This window comes from Anarhichas minor, unplaced genomic scaffold (genome assembly GCF_050575085.1).
Source record: "Anarhichas minor isolate MPS153535 unplaced genomic scaffold, ASM5057508v1 ptg000007l, whole genome shotgun sequence".
In the NCBI taxonomy this organism is placed as follows: Eukaryota; Metazoa; Chordata; class Actinopteri; order Perciformes; family Anarhichadidae; genus Anarhichas; species Anarhichas minor.
The window spans coordinates 7,316,994-7,339,674 of NW_027466453.1; the positions used below are offsets into that span (position 1 = coordinate 7,316,994).

Genomic DNA, 22,681 nt, shown 5'->3' on the forward strand with positions numbered 1-22,681 from the left:
AATTGACTAATAAACGTTAATTTTGTGTCAGAGGGATGGGTGTTGAGTGGGGAAAGCGTTAAAGGGTAAAGACACAACTGAGACTCTATTGCTGGACCGTTTATCATTACATCAACACACAAGTCTCGCTTTCAACACACCTGCTTGTCCCACGGCCTCTCCGCTGTCACCCTGACAAACCCAGCAGTGCTGATTCAGACCGGTTCAGGCTGTGACGTACGTCTATGACGTCTACTTCTTGGCCATTATTGTACGGAAAGCTCCTCTCATCACAGGTAGGTGCTGGGGTTGTCAGTGACAGCCAGGTGGAAGTACTCTGGTGGGCCATTCCCCTGCAGGCTGCTGTTGGTCTCACTCCGGCGGGCTTTGGTGGACAGGGTCTTCCTGTTTTTAAAGCCCTCGCTTCCAACTCCACGGTTCTCCAGACTGGACACTATCATCTCGGACAGGTCCTGCTGGAGCCGCTGGAAGTTCTCCCTGTAACGTGAGGATTATTTTGGACTATGGATGCAAATGTGAAAATGTGCAAAATGCCTGAAATAATGTTCATATGCTACAAGTGCCAAAGCCCTGTCAAGCTTGAACAATTTCAGCTTCTGCTTTATTAGGTTGGGTAATAATTGCATGACTTTTTGCTAGATCAAATGCTGATCATAAATACATTCATGTGCATTGAATTATAATGAATTGTTTCCCACATTTCTAATACGCTCACTGTTGTTTTGTAGCTGAAAGGAAATGTTGGGATTGAGTGTATCTCTTCAGCATGGAGTTATTTATAAGAGACAGTGTTTTACTCACGCTGTTGGTGGTGTCGGCAGGTTGTATTTCCCCCCAGTCACTCCTGTTAACCAGTAGGTCATCTCTTTGCCTTTACCCTGAGGGTGAGGTACAAACAGTCACAGACACAAAGGAAATGAGAGTAGTAGCCACTATCTGTACGGTTTACGTTTGACGTAAACACCTGGATTGATGAGCACAGGCTACGTCTATGCAAAGCCAAAGCAAACCCAGCTAACCTTAAGGTACGTTTCTCCTCTTTTTTCATACTCAAACTTGCAGTCCGTCCTCTGCAGAATGTTGATGGTAGACTGGCTGACATGAATTCTCAGAGCTGGAAAGATGACATGAGGGAGAATCATGAGGGTCAAACCCTCAGCTCTCTCAAGATCAGAAGCTACAACTAAACCATCAATATTGTGACTGTGTCAAAATGTTGGTTGTCTCTTACGCAGGCCCGTGGACTCCATGCGTGATGCAGTGTTGACTGTATCTCCGAAAAGACAGTAGCGAGGCATCTTGTTCCCCACCACTCCTGCTGCACACGGCCCTGCACACAAATACACACAAACAAGCAATGCTATCTTATTTTTGATTTCCATCCAGTTAAATGGATCAAAACGATTTGAAATAGTTGTACTCTCCCATGCATGGTGGCTTCATTTTTCAATTCCTCACTCTTCTTATTTTCTTAGTTCTCACACATTTGTTGACATGATCTATTTCCCATGTTGTGAATGAAACCCATGATTATTTATAACATCTATGATAATGAGAAAGGTGTTTCTGGTGGTGTCTGACTTGTCTTTGACTCATTTGTATTATTCAGTCACTAGATATCAGTAACATTATGGGGTTTGGACTTTCTCTTCTTTCTAGTTAAATTGTTGGCATTGTAACAGTGGGTTACTGCCACCTACTGTGTTTTTAAATTACTTTCACATCCATAACTGTTAATATTTACACACTCCTTTTAATTACTGACTTATTTGTTTAAACGTTTGAAACATCTCTGTAAATGCGGTGCAACATGGCGGACTCGGACTTTGTAGATATAAATGGCTTTTTGTAAGATGAATAAAACATAACGATTCCAGTTTCAGGTAATTATACACTAATGAAAACACAGTTTTGCATATTACATTTCATTTGTGCCAATTAATCTCCCTGAATCTTACACAATATTCCTTTCAGGGAATTTCATTGGCAAGAATAAGCATTAAATAAGACAATATCATGACTCTCTGTTACCTGAATGCACACCAATCCGAATCCACAGAGGGATGCCGGGCAGGTGCTGCAACTCAAAAGTCCCTACAAATGCCAGGATGTCCAGGGCCATGTGGGCAATATCCACTGCATGCCTGTCGCCATTGCGGTTGGGCAAACCTGATGCAACCATGTACGCATCTCCTATTGTTTCAACCTGAGAAGACAAAAGATGAATAGCTTTATTAATACATTTTTCTAAATCATTATCTGTCTTCCGTAAACATGAAAAAAAACTCTAACTTGAACTACCTCCAAGTTTTAGATTATTGTTGAACAAGTCCAAATGAATTCAGACTGTCACAGTACCTTGTAGACATCATGGTGGTCAAGGATGCTGTCAAAGTTCTTGTAGATGTCGTTGAGCATGTCCACCACCTCCATGGGGGTGCTGTAGTGGCAGAGGGTGGTGAATCCCACAATGTCGCTGAAATAGATGGACACCTCCTCAAACAGCTCCGGTTCCACTTTGCCCGTCTCCTTCAGTGAACGCACCACTGGGCTGAGGAGACACAGGGAGAGTGAAAAACACTGATGTTAATTGATGGCTTCGAATGAAATTTAAATTGCTGTCAGTTACAATTTAGCTCAGGGAATATGTCATGTACATGCAAAACACGCTTTGCCTTGAGCAGTAGGTCATCTCGTTGCCTCCGCAGGCGGGAAAGACAAAAACTATTATCACCAAAAGGGGAACGAAAATCACAGTAAAAATAAGTATATTGTGTATTTTTGCTTGAAAAACTGGAAGCATTTCTAAACATCCCCTTTCAAAAAGTCTCCTGCTTCCAGGATTTATGAAACGTGATAAACACACATGATACAATAGAGAAAATAAAAATAAAATAGAGAAAGAAAAGGAGATGAATGAAAAATTCTTAAATACAAAGCTAATAAAATATCTTTTGAGCGAGCATGTTAGCCTATTTACACATCCAGCCGATAATGAGCAACATTAGCATTCATTTACATTTATGTTTCAAGTGAAAGGACAAATTTAAATCCAAAATTCGCACTAAGTAAAGCTTTGTTTTTGTCTCCACCAACTCCTAAAGCACATATCTTCAGCTGCTTCATGCTCCACTGAGTTAACCGGCTAGTTGTCAGCGTTTACTGTTTGGTGCTGTGCAGGTAGAGCACATGTACCTTGTTCCTCTCCTTGAGGGAACAGAAGTTGACGAAACATTTAGTTTTTGTGGGACATAATACCAAAATCAAGAGTCAGGTGATATTTGTTTGTTGTTTTGTCAGTTTGGGCCCACAATAAATATTTGATCCTTTGTAAAATACAGATAAAAAAGCTCAGTGCAGCATGTTTTCAGCCGTCCTCTGTAACACATCAGCAGATACAGCACAAGCCTACCCAGGAAGTAGCATAAAGTTGAGGCGATCAGCTCTGTCCCGCTCAGCTTTGTACAAAGAGGTTCTCTCCTCCACCAGATGCTCCAGAGTCCTGGAGTACATCTGTAGGCGACGGATCAGGTTGTCCATGTATGTTTCACTGGCTTGGTTGTGCAGGTTACTGTGTCAAAGGAAAAATATATACAAGATTACAAAGACTGTTTGTGTAAATTAACGAATTAATCATAATATAAGAATATAGTGCAGCAGGAACCATCTCAATGAACAGGATTACATACACAATAGGGCCAAAAGTGTGTCAACGTTCCCATTTTTCATAGTTTTGGCACTTTGGTTCCAATTATTGCAAACTTTAATGCCACAGCATACAGTGAAATCTTACACCAGTTCAGTCGAGTACAGTATTTGTATCGCCCAAAATCACAAATGTAGACAAAATTATTCTTTTTTCAGGATAACTTGACTGGCCTGAACTACACGTATGGGTGTAATGTTTTGGTGTCCACATATTTTTTTCATGTGTCCACCTATATTTGGCCATGAAGTGTATTAGTGAAATAATTGAAAGTCTGCCTGAATGAATGTGTGGTGTTAACGTACCTGAAAATCTTACCCAGATTTAACTCTATTCTCTTAAAATCTGGCCTTCTTTCTGGGTCTTCATCCCAGCTGTTTTTTATCAGCATGAACAGCTGTATACACGCAAACACACACAGACAAAGAGAGAAAAAGAGGGAGGGAGTGTATGGCTTTCTTTGTCTTACTTTGATGAGTCCAAGCAGCTTTATTTTACAAACCACCATGCTCAGAGTGTGTTACTGTGACAGCAAACGTTTGTGTTTGGTTGCTCTGTTACCTCGACCTCTCTTTCGGAAGCACCATCAAAGTTGAGGTCAGGTCTGAAGATGCCCATCTCACTGGGATAATGCACTCTGTAGATCTTCTCTGAGGGATTCGATGACATTAAGATAATCAATGCGAGCAGGTCTGTAAACAAGTTTTGTTTTGTTGTTTATCGCAGTTTAATGATGTGCCAAATTATCCAGGCCTACCTGCAGGATCAGAGCAGTACTGTGTATAGAACGGGCTCCGCCTCATAACGATCTCATGAGCAATGATGGCATAGCTGTAGACATCGCCTTTTTGAGACACCCCGTCTTTACGAAGATGCTCCGGGGCCGTCCACACGTCTGAGAGGAGAGGAGAGGAGAGGGGAGGAGAGGAGAGGGGAGGCGAGGGGAGGGGAGGAGAGGAGAGGAGAGGAGAGGAGAGGAGAGAGGAGGAGAGGAGAGGGGAGGAGAGGAGAGGAGAGGAGAGGGGAGGAGAGGAGAGGGGAGGAGAGGAGAGGAGAGGAGAGGAGAGGATGACTCTATTCTCAGTGTTTCGTTCAAAAATCGACCTTCGTGATGAATAAAAACTCACCTCTGCCTGGACTCAGGATGGTGTGACAGCCAAAGTCAGTGATCTTGACCACCATGCGGTTGTCGACCACACAGTTGGTGGACTTGAGGCGACCATGGACCTCAATGTTACTGGAGTGGAGATATGACATGCCCTGTATATACACGAAGGACAGTAGTGACCAGGATGGTTATGCAGAGTTGTTATGAATAATATCCCCTACTCTCTTTGAAATGCATTGTGAGTGAGGTTAAGTAAAATACACTGAGCAAACTGAAAATCTTTGAAACACATTCAACAAATGATGGCCATGTCCATTAGGAAAATGCTGCTCAATTTGAATAAATATCACTGAAGGAAAATTAATCATTGAGTGATAGAAAATGATGTGGAATTCATATTGTTACTATTTGGTAAAGTGTATGAATAAATTACATACCCACACAAAAAAAACCTTTGGTAACAAAAGCAATCCATACCTTTGCTATGTCATACATGACTGATATCTTGAACTCCATGTCCATGAAGGTTTCATCTGGGTACGAGATCCTGTCGTTCAGAATGTACTGGGGGGGGAAAACAAATAAACAAGTTTGCCTTAATCAGTTAAAGGAACTGTGAAACATTGGTGTGTGTGTGTGTGTGTGTGTGTGTGTGTGTGTGTGTGTGTGTGTGTGTGTGTGTGTGCGTGTGTGTGTGTGACTACGTGCATTCCTACACACACTATTAGTGCTCTTTAAACTCTGTGACTACGACTTATCAAATGAACAGTAAAGTCATTGAGAGCAGTGAAAACGGGAGGCCACTGATCTGTGTCATAAACAAGTTTTTCCGTACTGTACTCATGTAATATGACGTAAAGTCAGATCATCATTGCACCAGAGTATACAATTCAATTGAACGCACTGCTGCAGGATTCACTTCGAATTGGAGGTTTAAAAAAGCTTTAAAATGTATTTAAAAGGTCAAACAAGCAGATGTTGATTAAAATACTGTGGGAGATAAGAGGGAGGAGATAAAATCAATAGCCATGGGGAACAAAATAACAGTTACTATGACAAAAAGCAAGGTGTCTTTAGATGCATTTCAGTCAGTCAAAACGATTTTTTAAACTATAAATCACAAAGTTCTTATGGATCCCAATCTGCATTGAAATACACACAATGTTAAGGCTATCTTGGAATGTATGATACAGGTATTTAGTTTAAGTAAGCATAGCAGTTCATGATAAAATAGTGAAAAAGTTCAAAAAGGTCCTATCTCTCTCTCGCAATGTTGATCAAATTTGTGGATCTGCATTAAAAAAAATCTGATATTGAAGGGAAAGAGTCAGACAATGGCACTGTGAGAGTGAAGCTCTTACCCTGAGGGAGCCCCTCTGACAGAGCTCAAACACCCCAAACACACCGTACTCAAACTTCACCGTGCCGTAGAACTTTGTCAGGTTGTAGTAATCTATACGCAGCAGCTGAAACATGGAAGCAGTGACAGGGAAGTTGGACAGAAAGGGTTAAAAAAAATGGATTGGGCAACACACTTTTACTGCTATGACATCAGAAATGACAAATGCATGTTATCTACGCGTCATTTATATAATGTTAGAGAGGAAAATGCTCATTCATTCACAATCTTTTAATCTTATCACGATGACAAAGCACAATATCTAATCGATTAGCATGAATATTCATGTCTTTGTGTGCTAACAAAGCTAGAAATAACTTTCATGGCTGGGAACATCCTAAACTGACAGAACTCATGATCTATCTCCATTGAAAAGTATTTTGGGAAAGAATTGTGTAAATTTAGCATGAAAGATTTTCAATGTGGAGTTACAAGAGGGGAGAAAATTAGAGGTAGGTTTACCACAAGTGTTTTATATAAAGATAAATAAAGAGGCATAATACAGTAGTGTCTTACAGTGTTCAGCTCAATCCTCTGGTCCTCTGTGAAGTCTCCGTCTGTCTGTTTCAACTCTTTCAAGATTACTGGCTGGAGATTACAAAGAAATAAGACACATTTAAACGGTGAGTGATAATACATGATCATCTCTTTCTGTTTGTTCTATTTACGACTAAATGTTGATTTTTGTAAGTACCTTTTTGTCATAGCGGCCTCGATGATTGAAGAATGTGCTGTCCTTCCTTTTATCTTCATCAATCTGTTACATACATGCACACACACACACACACACACACACACACACACACACACACACACACACACACATCTGATATCATATCCTGATCTTGCTGGATATGATTTAATCAAATTTCGAGTATACATCATGTAAACGAAAGTATTGAACTCTGTAAACCTCCAAAGCCTGATGGATGACAGATGTGGTCAAGGTCAATAAACTGATAACGTACTTGAGTTTAACACTCAGGGTGGATGCTATGCTCCCGTGACAACGCTGATGGTCAGGACGGCATTATTAGCTGTAACTTCCATATGAGAGCAGTGGAGCGGCCGTGAGCTAACCAGTGGTACGCTCACATGCACTAACATGCACTTAAAGCATGCACGGTCGGCCCGGCTACGCCACTAAAAGCAAGGAGAAGCTCGGATTACACCACACACAGAGGGAGAGTGACTTCATTCTCTGCTGAGGTAGACATTACTCCTCTATATCTTTACATTGATAATAGTTGTTTGTAGTTATACTAATGCCCTGAATCCCGTATTTTGCACCTTTAAATATCACATTAACTGCTAAATCGGGTTAGTGATAAAACAGATAAACCAGCATGATGAATTAATGTTGACATGATGCTATGTCAGGTATGCTTTACAAAAATAGCGGACAGTTCTTGCTGAGTGGTCTTTGAGTTTCTGTACAACAGCGCAGGTGAAGTAACCAATAACAATCTGACAAAGAAGACACCGCGCTGCACCAATATGCATGAGACATGGTGAGCAAATATAGCAGGCCTGTTTTAGACGGGTTCATTTCAAGACGAGACCGGGCCGTATGTCAATTTTACTGTCAAATGTTGTGTGTCAAATATCAGGTGTTAGGCCTACTTTTGAAACTAAGCATAACAAAACCGATAAAGCTGAGTCCATCAGGAGGGCAGTGTGCTAAGCAAATTAGTACACAGTTTAAAACAGTGTGTACCTCCAACAATCAGACTTGCAAAGGGCAGCTCAGCATATTGCTAAACATGGGCAACCACTCACAGACAGAGAATACATAAATGAGGCTTTCCTCAAAAACCTTTTTCTCAAAAGGTTTTGTTTGATTGACTGCCGAATAAACACACCGTCATATCCAGGATTAAAGGACAGGGATAGCATTAACTAGTCAGCCTGGTTTACAATTTACTGATTAGTGACCTACATCACAGAATGTTTGTTTATGTGTGAATGAGCAACTAAGCAAAGGGACCCTATGCAAATAATAGGCCTACAACAGTATCATTAAATCACAAACAAGGTCAAACTTCCAATAATAGTGTAACTAACTAAATGACATGTGCGTTAACTTCATCTTTGTAAAGTGATACTCATCATAGAAAAGCTTGCATCGAACATGTAGGAAACAGTTGATTGATGAGGCTGTTTACCTTCAGTGAGACCTCCTTCTCATCCAGTGGACCAATCAGATGCGGGTTGATGTGAGACCACTTCTTCTGCATAAGATGCTCTTTCCTGTTCTGCCTAACATTATCCACACACACACACACACACACACACACACACACACACACACACAGTAAATACGCTCTAGTCAGAACTGTTGTATCTTCCTGGTCTCTGAATGCAGCTTTACTGATGCCTTGAAGCTTTAGGTCTACTGATGCTAAGGTTCTACGTGTAGCAAGTGTGATACAGCAGCCGTTTACCTGTAGAAGATAAGAGCGATGACTGTCACCACGACAACACTGAGACTCAGAACGATCACAATCACATCCTGCATATCCAAGCCTGGAAACACACACACACACACATACAGACACAGTTTAAACAGGAATAAAAATAATTAAATAACACTATATTTCGAAATTGTGTCTTCAGATTTTAATGTGGTTTTGTGTGCTCTGTGTGTTAAAGCTTCTCAGGCTTGCAGCAGGGACCCTACATGAGAAATCTCAAACATGCACAGACACAAAAACCATGCTGTGAGTTCCTGAGATGAATGGGATCTAATATTAGAGTCGCAGACCAGAAAGAAACTTTGCTGTATGGAGTTAACAATCTTCAGGCTACAGTGAAGCACCACATCACTATCCACACTACCTCTACAACATCAGTGTGTGTGTGTGTGTGCGTGCGTGCGTGTTACCATTTGCATTTTGTGTCACGTCAGAAGGTAGGCGACCATTCCAATGCAGCGCGGGGTTTGTGTCTATCACTCTGGTTTCATTTTGCGACGTGTCAAACATCACCAGGGTTTCGTACTGGAGAGAGACCAAGGCAAAGTATAAAAAACAAATGTTCACATTGACTGTGCCAACTGCTGAATGGACAATAATCTCACCTTGCCAGTGAGGGTTGATGTGAAAATTATAGAGAAGTTATCGTCTCTGTCACCATACTCATCGAGCTCATAGTGTCCTCCCATACCTGATTGAAGCACACAAACATAAATACGCGCTCACATACACACACAACGAAGAAAGCATTTTATATTTCCTAGACATGGAATAATCTAAATGTATGATTGTATGTTATTTAATCAGCTACAAAATGTCTATTGCGGAATGAGTCCAAAAACGTAATGAGTAGCCTTTGCCTTTGCTTTTGAAAATTATGAAAAAGCTCATATGAATAACATTATTTAATCAGAACAAACTACAAGTAGGCCTGCTATTAACAATTCATTTAATTCACAATTAATCTGCCATTTTCTTGATTAATCGATTAATTGTTTAGTCTATTAAAAAGAGTCCAAGGTAACCTTTTCAAATAGCTTTTTATATTTGACAGATATTCCATACCTTCAAGATATTTACTTTACTAAATTGTAAAACAAGGAAAAAAGGAGCAAATCCTCACATTTGAGGAGCTGGGCCCACATCACATCCCATTTGCTTGAAAAATTATTATACTTTATTATTAAAACAGTTGCCAATCCAATCAATTAAATGTCTAATAACAGGCATCTAACAACAAGCATCGCAAAGGGTTTTACAGTATTGCACTTGCAAGCCAGAAGCATTTTGGAAACTCAGATGGTGCCTTCATGGACACCAGAGTGGCCTTCCAAAACAAGCAATGTTGTCCAACGAATAACAATTTGTCAATTTGGTTGTGTTATATTGCTTTATTAAAGGGTAGCTTTGGTATTTTTTAAGCCGGAGGCTAAGTTTTGGTCTTCTGTTTGTCTTTTGTTTTCTGTTAAGTGACTAATCAGGACAACGTTTTTAAATTGAACGCTGCAGACAGCAAACGCTAAATGGGCTGCAATGTTATCACTTAGAGAAACTCCTAACCAATGAATGTACTTCCACTAAAAATGTTTGTTTTTGCCACTGACAGGCTCAGATTGTTATTGTCTGACAATATTATGAAAATGACCGGACAGCTCTGACCCCACAGACTTTCTACACTCCAACACAACAAACTCTGACAACACCAGTGTCCCACTGTGTCACTCCTCTCTTCAACTCTCTCACGTTTCCACCGTTGTCTTCCCAGAGACAAGTCACATGGACAAAATAACAAACAGAAAGCGAAATGTAAGAAAAACCTTTAATTTCTCTTGTCACACACTTATTATAACAATCTAAGCCTGTTGTGGCAAAACAAGCACTTTTAGTGAACACAAATTCTTCCTTCCATTGTGTTGCTAACCTTGAGTAGTCACTGATCATACGCACCGTCAATGGAGGCGTTAACAAAAGGGTTGTCAGGCATATCATTGGATCTGTTTTGTAGCTGGCTGATCATCTCCTGTCTGAGCACTTCGCCAAACAGCAGAGCCCCATCATGATACCCGGCCACATAGTCATTGATCTGCCCATTAGATAGAAAGAAAGACAAAACAGTCAGAGCCGGATGCGTGAACCATGTCCCTACACAGTCTTGTTTAAGATGTTGCTCACCGTGTCGTTGTACGTTAAGTTTGATCCATCGATGTAGTTCCTCTGTGGCAGAGTGACCACCAGTACGTCCTGCATAGCCTTACTGGATGTTGTGTTGACATAATACTCAGGGCTGGAGGAAGAAAAACGGTGTCACTGTCTTAGTTCTATACATTCAAAGTGTCATATCTCTATGATTTATTCTGATTTCTTGTTTTACAGTGAAAAGACTCATTAATCTTCATGGTCACAGTGTATGGGCAAAATGGTGAAATCATAGACAGGCTTACTTGTAAATGTCAAGGAGAATGAACAGGATCTCTTCATCAATCCGGCCCACCATCCCCTTTATTGAAACAACGTCGTCAGGGCTCCCACATAAGATGAAGACTGAAATAGAACAGTTTAAAACAACTTATTTTGAGCTCTGGTTACATTATTTCAATGCTACTATGTACAATTACTTCATAAGTCTGGGACAAATTGACTTTCAGTGTTTGAGTTAGATATGTACTGTATATCAAAAACACCAACAACAACCTGGTTCCATGCGTATTTCACAACAAAAAGTGGGCTGGTGATGAGCAACTTGCAACCTCATGGTGGTGCTAGAGAAAAAGTCAGTGGATCACCAAAGTTATTCATGTTCCTTTCAGAACCATGAATATCTGTACGATATGTGATGCAATCCATTTATTACATTTTAATGATGAGATGTTTTATTCTGGACCAAGGTTGTGGACCAATCAACACACCAACAGACCAATCCCCTGTGAGCAAAAACATTATAGTAATGTTACTTGTAAATTGTAACATTACATCCTGTTTTGATGCACACACACACTCACACACCCTGCCCCAACAAAAGCAGGCAAACAGGGCAGAGTAGCTATTTTACCGAGACTCTGAGGGTAATATATAGATATAATGATGTAGCCCAAATTAACAGGTTTCCATAGTTGCAGTTAGGCTGTGCTAACCTAGCTAAGAAAAACATAACGCTAGTTCTTACTGTCATTGAAAAATAACTTAACTACCGTGAATTCTCATTATAGTGGCCAGTGCCTCAACTGTAAAGAGTATTGTTGCCAGCTTTATTTGAATCAGGCGTATATTAGAGACAGGCCTTTAGCTGAAGTTTCCTTCTTCTCCGATCTGCTCCCGTTTACCCTGTTGAATTTTTGTTCGGGCTACGTAGTTGACAAGTTATAGATGAACATTTAATATACAGGAATTTACATTTCAGACGCTATACCACTGACTGTCCCTGTAACAATTGGGCTACAATTTAGCTCACTGACTGTACCAGATTTGGACCTAGACTGGTTTCCGGTTCACCTCATGCACACTAATGTTGTGACTGTTCAGATTAGATAGTTTACTCCTCCATAGATGTAGATATTAGATGATGTTTTTCAGATCAACATTATCCTTTTGATTTCAAGCTTTGTTGAAGGAATGAAAGAAGGAGAAATGCTTGATGCGTTGAGATATAACTCAAACAGACAGACAAAATACTCACTGTTGCTGTGTCTTTCCTTAGAGTCGAGGGCCTTCTTCAGATCATCCTCCCCACGCAACATCACTCTGCTTGTCTTTGAGGCAAAGCTGGCAGAGGCTGCTTCCAATGCGTTGATGTACCTGTGGAAAAAGCACGGAGGAAAAACAAAAAAGTGACACTTTAGTGCTGAACAAAGCTGCAGAGGTCAATCAAGTGAATTGCAGTCAGTGTTGTCTCACCAGAAGCAGTCCTCAGTTACGTTGCTGGACTTCTTGTAGACATAGACCTGCTCCCATTTAACCTTAAACGGTAAGACCTTTATCATAAAGTTGACTAATAAGTCTGAGATCTTGCGTGCTGGAGGCAGAATTCTGGTCAGTTTGGGCTTATAGTCACACGAGAGGCCGAAACTCCCAGCAGAGATGATGGGAATGCTCAGGTTCAGGCCAATTTCATCACTGAGGCGGATAACGGGGGGTTAAAAAGTCAGAAATCAGTCAGTTGTTTGGTGGTAGATAATCAAACAGGAAAAGAATCATACTCACTCCACTAACTGGAAGGTGGCGTAAGTGCAGGAAGGCCCCAGCATGACGCAACCAACCTCATTCTTACTCTGCAGAAAAAGATACAGTGTGAGTACTTATTCTGTCATCACATTGTAAGTGCGTCACTTATTGTGGGAAACCACAGCACTACCACTGCCAAGGTTCAGATAAGGTCAACACACTTAAAATTGGAGATATTTGCATCCCGGCTATCTGCAACTCAGATGGCAACCCCTGTAATGTTGATATTGTTGGTGCAAGATGGTCAGTCTTCAGAGAAGAGGTTTATCATTGACTGTTTTTGATGTTTGACATTTGAGCCTTCGTAACTGTCCTGAAAATAGTTTGACGAAATGACACATTTATAAATCAACATTTAAGTGAGCCAGGATAACCATCCTGTCATGGAGCAATTGACATACTGTGCCAGCTAAAGAGTAATCTAGGCATGATAAACTATCAAACCACAAAAAAGTAAACATACAACGTTATTGCTGTGCACCACACAGAAAAGTTGAATCCCTTGAATCGTATCACTATTAACAATAGCTCACTTATTTCTCTAAGCCTCTCAGGGCCTCTTCACCTAAAACATGTTTACCCTTGATTGATTTGACCTTAATGTATGCACTAAAAGAAACACTTTAAACACTCTTTAGGCATCTCATCTGTTGACATCTTTTGACCACACTCACATGCAGCATCTTGAGTATTGCCACTCCCTCACAGGTGCTGCTCCCACAGCCCTGCCGGTTGTACACCGTGGTGTTGAAGCCGTTGTAATTAGCCGTCAACTTGAAGTCTAAACCTTGGGTCATGGAAAGAAGATAAGAGTTATTAATATTAAAATAATTAGCTCATTCATCTCTTTGAGCTGGTAAGATTAGATTAGACTGACCTTATCGCCCACTGGTTTAAATGCAGCCTTAACATTTACAGCAGCGGAAACAACAATGCTGAATATTACAAAGTGTACCAATTTGATAATAAGATGACGAGCTTCTGACAAAGTGATGGCAGTAAGAGTAATGCTCATCATTGGTTACTACTGTAGATAATAAGTCATCTTAACTATTTCTTTAAAATGAATAACTGTGAAGTCACATGTATGTTTACTTGACAAAGAACACTTTAATTTCCAAAGATGAGTTTAAAGAAGTTTGTGCTATAGTGGTTCCCAACTGTAGGTCAGAACCCCCCGAGCCGTCTAAAGATACGTAGACCTGGTATTAAGGTGGTTAGGAAACACTGTTTACGCTGCATTTAGCTTTCTTGAAGTGTGAATAGTACTCATTTGAAGAGATCAACACCTTGGTCTTATTTCAGCAGCATGGATACTGTATAATATAATATATATATAATAACAAACCAAACCTTTTGAATTAAATGCGTCTTTACTGTACAGGCATATTAGATGAGAAGTTTGAACAGTTTCTGTGTGTTCAGGAGAGAGATTTTTCGCAGACAATTTTTAGCCTGTAGCTGCGCACAAACAAGGTAGAAACTGCTGGGCTCTGCCAAATTCGGAAAATATGCCATAAACAGCTTCAAAAGTGACAATATATCAAAGAATCTCCCAAGTGTTTTTCAGTTAGGAAAGCCCAGCTGCTAATTGTCACTTTGTTACATCTGGATGTTTTCTATTTCCACACAAGATACAGGAGATAGAATGTAACAAGGAGACTGTGTTGGATTCTTTTAAGCATTAAACATGTTTTTTGCTGAATGCATCTACCACAAGAGCAATCACTGTATATTCACATACATACATAACCAGAGGTTTCCTGTACAGTATGCACCTGAAGGGTTGGGTATCAAACCAAACCTCAATACTTTTTGGAACCAAACACAATGTGTTCACATCAAATACTGTCAAGTACTGACTTGCATTGCATGTCAGGTCTTTTTTACTTACATTTTATTTAGCTTAGCATCAAAGTTCTTTCTTGGCCTCAAAAACTGCAGTGTCTATTGTTTAGGCATAGTTATTGATTGGCTACTTATGAGTTTATAATTCTGTTCAAAGTTTATATTCCTGAGGGTTCTGTATTGAAAAAGTTATTGTTTAGTACTGAAATATTTCAAAGGAGACCCAACCCAAAAGTCCCTAAACTCATATCCATATTGGAGAAACACACTGGCGGCACGTCTTTAAAGTGATGAATAAAAATTAAGATAAATTAAGGGTGAAATTGAATTAATCTTAATTCATCTTAATTAATACCAGGTTTATCTTAATTAAGCTAGATTAAGTGTGAAATTGAATTCTAAAGACGAATCATTTTGTGAATCTATTAAAAAAAAGTGATTTATCTGTAAAAAGCTTCATCTAACAAAGGAGAAAAAAAATCTGAAATAACCGCTAAATCCAAAAGAGATCTCATAACCCATGAACGATTTAAACAAAATCATGGACAAATTTAGTTTTTTAATTACAATTTAATTCTTTATCATCCGCATTATCATTTAACGGCCTTTTATCATTTACACAATGGTGGTGCAGTAAAACCTCTTCTTACTCAACAGGATGCAGAGAAATAGTTCATCAATTTATAAACCATCTTGATTTAGTAGTTCCCAATTTTAATGGTTTTCTAGGAGCTTCTATTACTTCACTTTCAGCTTTTTAAAACAGATCTATCACTTGCCTTAAGAAGTAACATTGGCTCCTTGTGCCAGTATGGATTGATCGTTAAATTCTTTATTTTAGATTGTTTGAGATTATATTTGTCTGTAAGGTCTTATTTGTGAAGTCTCAGTCCTTACCTTCTTTATCATTCAACTCCTTGTCCTTTTTAATGGCTTGTTCCACGGCCGCCTGCACAAATGGTCGACTCCACCCATAAGTGTTGTCCTCCAGCAGCACAACATTCATGGTGTATGTACGCTTCGATGACAAACAGTGTTCCAGCATTTCGTTACCAACCACCGCCACTATTAACACTCCCAGGTAAGGCAAGCTGTGTGAGCTGTACATGTTGCTCCGTGAGATTTTCCTGTTTCCCTCAGAATCTTTCGTCTTTTTCCAAAGTTTCTACATGTCAAAAAACACAAAAGCCAGTCCTGGCAAACAGAAAGCTGAAGGCAGGTTTTTACATTCGCCCCCTTAATTAAACAGATCCTCTCACTTGACGATTTAAGTCCAAAAACAAGAGTGAACAGGACTCTTCAGTGACGAAGCAGAAGTCTCACAGTCTCTTGATTCACTGTCCAGCGTCCAGACAAAAGAAGAAAAAAAAACTTCTGTCTGGGATCTGGCACACAACCAATTGAGTAAATACAAAAGATTAAATTGCGGGTTTCACGCCATGCAGTTGTTCCTCTAGTGCAAGCTTGAGATCAATAATCCTCCACCTTGGTACGATCTGGTCTACCTGTCCTCCATACGTTAATGAACAACAGTCAAGTGACAGTCGGTGCACCATTCAGACAGAGGGCAGGGCAGGAGAGACTCCCACACTCCATCTGGACTGACATCTCACTTAGAAACTTATTAAGATCATAAATCATCCTGATTGTAAACATGAAGTTAAGGCCTGCCTCCACATTACATCTCCTGCCTGAATAACATCAAAAATGATTTACAAATTTCCATTTTTGTAGTGACTAATCTGTCCGTAAGAAGTGAAAGAATAAAACACCAGTGTCTTTGCCGGCTCTTTATTTGACAATAGCAGAATAGTTGTACTCATGACCAAAAAAAACATAAATGTAGACAGCGGAATCAGTTCAAATGATATTTTGCTTTGTTTTACACAATCTTGTTTGTTCTGAAGACTCTTTGTTCGAAGCAGAGGTGGCGGAAAGCTTGCATAGGGACAGGGGCAAAGGCCATAGAAGGCAATAAAAGGGAAGGCTTATGTGGAGCTGATAAATATTGTCTGCTATAAAAGCAGGGTGGATTAAGCCTATAAAAGCCTTCACCAAACTGCTCATAAACCAGTGTCACCTCGTTTTGTGGAAAGCAGCAGTACCGTTTACTTTTATGTGTTTGGATAGAAGAGAGCCTCTAAAATTGCAGTTAAATACATCAAAAATATTTCTGGTATCTTCAAAACTGCACCTGCTGGTGAAAATACAGGCTAATACAAGTTAAAACAGTCTGTGCTCTTAGCTTAAACACATCATTAATATATTTACATATGCATGCTAGTAATGTCATTACAACATGATGAAGCCATTACTCTGATGATCACAATTAACACACCGGGTTTATCATAGCAGTGATCATATTCTGATTAACAGTTCGCTAAAAGGGTGAGATGATCTTCTATATTTTCATATTATCAACAAATCTCCTGAATAGACCCAAACCAACCATGAATGTATCCGACTAACAAGCCTCGTCTTTGTAGCCAAAGACGGATATACCTTATTCCTATCTGGGCCAGAGAATGTATTAATATCCAAGAGCTATTAATACTAAGTGAGTAACACCAACGCACTGGGTGAAATGTTCCTTACAAAGCGATGAACATGGGGACTGTAGTTTATTTGGACTCATTCCCTCACACACCGTCCTGCTGCCATAAAATACACACTTAATTCTTCAAATCAGCACCACTATTTTTGTCTGTTTGAGAAATGTTTGCGAAAAGCCTCAATGCCCCGCTGTTTGAGGAAACAAACTTTGCCTTTTTTGAGTAATTATACATTCCTGTGCTTTTTTATTTTAACCAGGCCAACAGCATGGCTCTATGGGGGGCCGTGTCTGACGGTCAGTCTCTCAGTCCAACACTTTGCTCTGAAATATTTCCACAAATACTGAATGGATTGCCATGTTATTTTTTACAGACACTCATGGGCCCCAGATGATCAACCTTAATGACTTTGATGATCCCGTGCCTTAAACTTTAGCACCACCAGTCAGTCAAGGTTTTCAGTTATTTTGAGAAACTAATGACATTTCTATCAGCCTCAGCTGTACATGGTGTTTAGAGCTATTTAGCAAATGTCAACATGCTAAACTAAGATGGTGGACATGATAAACATTATACTTACTTAACATCTGCTTGTTAGCATCATCATTGTGAGTGTGTTGTATGTTGAGGCACTGCTGTGCCTAAGTACAGCCTCACATGCTAGCATGGCGTCCGATTTTATGACACACAACTACGCAAACTTATACTACAGCACACAATCTTAATTATTTTCATCAAATTAATGCCATGGTAGTTTATTTGATAATAACTTGCTGTATCTTTTACAGTTTTTTCAGTATCTGTTGTCTCATTATCAGTCCATCCTCGTCACACATCTTCTACAAACACACTGTAGTCCTATTGCCAGTCCTAAATCTCGCTGGTGTCAGACTCTTTTATCACTCCATGATTGAATTGTTTTTCTCACACTGTTTTATGTTCTTTGCTTCGCTGGTGATAAGAGGAATTGAAAGAATTATCTTTTCGATAAAAAACATATTACATTACAACTGTGTAAGTGAATGAGCTTGTTTTCTCATCTCTCCAAAAGCTCTGCTGGAAGATCATGTAGTGTGCTGTTTCATTGCTTTCAATACATTTAGCAATTTACACCCACTACATTATTACGCTGTGTGATTCTACCACACAAAACAAACATTTATTCACATTTGGACTCAACATTTCCAAACAAAACTTCAGGTCTTTCCAGTACAATTCATCATCGCTCAGCTTCCTGTCTGGACACCACCTTACCGGGTCGTAAATGTCTCAAACAAACACACACGTATGACGTCGTAATAGCGCGGTTGGCTTGGGGCACACGGCCATTTAGACCCATTACTGCTTCATGTGAAGAGGCTTTCCATCTCAACACACCCTGGCTTATTATCAGTCAGAGGAAATGGTAACGTGTTAAGAGGAACAAGTCTCTTTGTTTTATTGTCTCTTCATGGCTGTTTAACAGCAACTGAACGCTATTAACAGTGGCTGTTATTGTTAGTCTGAGAAAATGGGTCCAACTGAGCACTTTCCCCTCAGCATGAAGGTAGATAAGAGGGCTGTTTTAAAGGAGGCCTTCACCTCAACACACAGAGCACCCAAACAGATGTGAGAGTGTGAAGGCCACACTCACACACGCACACACATACATGTATGAAAGAAGAGGCTTGAGGAAATAAGAAGCCATTTGTTAGGCATAACTTCAAATGAACCTTTAGAGAACATATGTTGTTGATCTTTTTTTATCTTGCGGAGTGTCTCATCTCCTCGACCCCAAAATGTACATACATGTGATACATCTGGAACAAGCAAATAGTCTTCTTTTTCTTCTTCCTTTTCTCTTCTTCTTTCAGCCGTACCCATTAGGAGTAGTCACAGCAGATCATCTTTTTCCATCTAGTCCATCTATCTGGACTGAGGGATCACGTGCACACATTTCTCCAAAACGTTATGTCTGGCTTTGAGTTGGAAACCTGTAAAGACACAAAATCACAAGGAAAGATGCGAGCTGATGAAGATGGGCACTAAGGCCTATTAATCTGTGTCCAAAAATACTCCCCACAATGAACACTAATTACTCTAGTTTGACTTACTTTTTGCTAAAACACTACAATGCCCAGCTGTTTCAGGAAAATACCTATATGCATTTTCTACATACATATTTGTCCTCTTACCTGTAGTGCTATTTGTCACATTATATAGTTCCTACATTAAACTGTTCACAACAAGGTCTGTGGATTATCTTGAGTAACCAGGTCATGATTTCTGGAAAGAGACATTGTTGTTGAGTTTTTCAAATGTATTTTTTGGCACTTTGAGCACCTCAAGCTGAGTGCCACATAGTACCATTATTTTCTAGAAAAGGCAGACATCTTTATGGACAATATTTTCAAAACTAGGCAAACCAAAACAATCTAGATTGATAAACAGCACCACAAGTAAGAGGGAAAATGTGTATTTATGACTTTGAGGTTAACTGTCCCTTTAAAGATTGATATCTTCAGTGGGAACAAATGAGCCTTGGGAAAAGGGAGAGGTTAAGGAAGTTAAGAATTGAGAGACAGATTAACTCGAGGATTAATGGGATGTTTTGACAATAACACTTTTTTGTAAAGCCATGAGTCTTAACCCTTGAATAAAGGTTAAAGCTATTGGACCCCGTTTGCTTAGGAAACATGGGGATCGAGGTCGAAGTCAGATAAAGAGGCATGTCCATTATTTCAGAGGCTAATGATTAGTCTGTTTATGATCAGTCAATAATTGCCCTCTGCTGCCTCTTTCCTCATACAATTTAACCATATCAATCGGCATCTTACTAATAAATCAGGCACATAAATAACTGACTGACCTCATTGACAGCAAATGTTTTGACTTTGGCCACACTGAAGGGAACTCTGAAACTCAGACATAAATGCCAAAAGGTCCGTGAGCATGGTGAAAACAAACATATAATGGTACCTTATATGCAAAGATACATAAGATATATGTACCGTAAGTACTAAACCAAAAAATGGGTCAAATTTGTTTGTGTCCCGACACTATCACTTATTCTGAAACTCGTGTCCATACAGTGGTGATTTATGATTGCTGTGAAATGTGGAAAAGATAAAACATACAAGTGATTTATGGTGCCAGCATTAGGCCTGTCACCTATTGCAAAACTGCCCTTTGAAAGAACCCTTCAAAAGTGTTTCATCATATGTTATTAAAGAATTCAATCTTAAGTTCTTTAGTTTTGTGTAGTTTTGTCAACATAATGATGTTGAGGACGACGCAATAAAGTCTTTCTTATTTCCAAGAGCTTCATTTGTATGGTAAGAAATGTCAGTATTTAACTGGGAGTTCTGGATTGGGGTAATTGCCTGATAGACAGTAATTCAATGAGTGTTACAGAGAGCACAACACCACTCTTGAGTGGTACCATCTCTGTCTCGCTGCCATTCTGCCCTCTTGTGGATGTGTTGGTTCCATGGACCAAAAAGCTGCCAGCATCCCATGGATTCATGAGACACCACCAGTATATGTAAAAGATTTGCTAGGAATTTCATAATGACCATTTTCCTCATTCCTCACACTCATGGTGTTAACTTGATTGATTCATTTGAGAGAGTTGTTTCTATAAATACAGATTAAGTATCATTTAATACAAAATGCCACATAATATTTGTTTGGGTGAGTCTGTTTTTTGAGCCGTTTCAAAAAGGCACCAGCTCTGCCCCGCAGTGCCTCACTGTCTGTTGGTTTACGGCTGGCACCTGTCAGACTCTGAACTGTCTGTAACGCTCTGAGTTGTTTATGAAAGGATAATAATTAAATGATAATCTATTTTATCTATTCTAACCTAACTGAATGTAATCAAATCAAATGCACATTATATATTCCTAACTAATCTATCTAACCTCATCTAATGTAGTCTAAAAACACCTAATGTAATATAATCCAATCCAATTTTATCTAATCTAAACTAATCCAATCCAATGTAATCTAATCTAATCTAAACTAATCCAATCTAATCTAATCTAAACTAATCTAATCTAATCTAATCTAATCTAATCTAATCTAAACTAAACTAATAGAATCTAATATAATCTAAACTAATCTAATCTAATCTAATCTAAACTAAACTAATATAATATAATCTAAACTAATCTAATCTAAACTAATATAATATAAACTAATCTAATCTAATCTAATCTAAACTAAACTAATATAATCTAAACTAATCTAATCTAATCTAATCTAATCTAAACTAAACTAATATAATCTAAACTAATCTAATCTAAACTAAACTAATATAATATAATATAATATAAACTAATCTAATCTAATCTAATCTAATCTAAACTAAACTAATCTAATCTAATCTAATCTAATCTAAACTAAACTAATATAATCTAATATAGTATAATATATCTAATCTGCCCTGGGATGCTGAAGGCGCTGGACATAGTTGGGCTGTCCTGGCTGACACGCCTCTTCAATGTCGCATTCGGGATCAGTGCCCATGGACTGGCAGACCGGGGTGGTGGTTCCCATTTTCAAAAAGGGGGACCGGAGAGTGTGCTCGAATTACCGGGGTATCACACTACTCAGCCTCCCGGGGAAGGCTTATGCCAGGGTGCTGGAAAGGAGGCTCCGACCGTTTGTCGAACCTCAGATTCAAGAGGAGCAATGCGGATTCCGTCCCGGCCGTGGAACAGTGGACCAGCTCTTTACCCTCGCAAGACTACTGGAGGGGTTCTGGGAGTTTGCCCAACCAGTCTACATGTGCTTTGTGGACTTGGAGAAGGCTTTCGACCGGGTCCCTCGGGGGTTCTTGTGGGGGGTGCTGCGGGAGTATGGGGTGCCGGACCCATTACAACGGGTGATCCGGTCTCTGTACGACTGCAGTAGGAGCTGTGTCCGCATTCTTGGCAATAAGTCAGACACGTTCCCGGTGGGTGTTGGCCTCCGCCAGTGCTGCCCTTTGTCATCGGTCCTGTTCGTGACTTTCATGGACAGGATATCTAGGCGCAGCCGGGGGGTGGAGAACGTCAGGTTCGGGGGTCTCGGGATCGCCTCTCTGCTGTTTGCAGATGATGTGGTCCTGTTAGCCTCCTCGGATCGTGACCTCCAGCATTCACTGGGGCGGTTTGCAGCCGAGTGTGAAGCGGCGGGGATGAGAGTTAGCACCTCCAAATCTGAGGCCATGGTGCTCTGCCGGAAACCGGTGGATTGCTCCCTCCAGGTGGGGACGGAGTGCCTACCTCAAGCGAAGGAGTTCAGGTATCTTGGGGTCTTGTTCACGAGTGAGGGTAAGATGGAGCGGGAGATCGACAGACGGATCGGTGCGGCTGCAGCAGTAAAGCAGGCGCTGCACCGGACCGTCTTGGTGAA

The 22,681-nt window shown here is 39.9% G+C and overlaps 1 protein-coding gene across 1 annotated transcript; it reads right to left on the reverse strand.

The window, feature by feature from the left end:
* Positions 1-269: 269 nt before the first annotated feature.
* On the reverse strand, positions 270-15,861 carry gucy2ca (guanylate cyclase 2Ca). The gene is made up of 27 exons (XM_076080072.1): positions 15,651-15,861; positions 13,580-13,692; positions 12,885-12,952; positions 12,579-12,797; positions 12,361-12,479; positions 11,129-11,228; positions 10,860-10,971; positions 10,635-10,770; positions 9,293-9,378; positions 9,098-9,212; positions 8,658-8,739; positions 8,379-8,472; positions 6,908-6,970; positions 6,730-6,801; positions 6,176-6,280; positions 5,292-5,378; positions 4,834-4,966; positions 4,464-4,601; positions 4,268-4,356; positions 4,012-4,103; positions 3,413-3,571; positions 2,359-2,551; positions 2,032-2,206; positions 1,232-1,330; positions 1,020-1,114; positions 802-878; positions 270-477 (listed from the first exon to the last, which is right to left on the reverse strand). Exons 1-27 carry the CDS (start codon positions 15,859-15,861, stop codon positions 270-272), a joined length of 3,240 nt encoding a protein of 1,079 aa, XP_075936187.1.
* Positions 15,862-22,681: the final 6,820 nt, after the last annotated feature.

Bases quoted from the DNA above. Each gene is read 5' to 3' on its own strand.
- gucy2ca (XM_076080072.1), bottom strand. From the start codon at position 15,861: ATGTACAGCTCACACAGCTTGCCTTACCTGGGAGTGTTAATAGTGGCG. The intron at 12,953-13,579 runs GTGAGTGTGGTC...CTTTTTCTGCAG, and splicing joins CAATACTCAAGATGCTGCAT to AGTAAGAATGAGGTTGGTTG. The intron at 6,281-6,729 runs GTAAGACACTAC...TCCATGTTTCAG, and splicing joins AGAGGATTGAGCTGAACACT to CTGCTGCGTATAGATTACTA.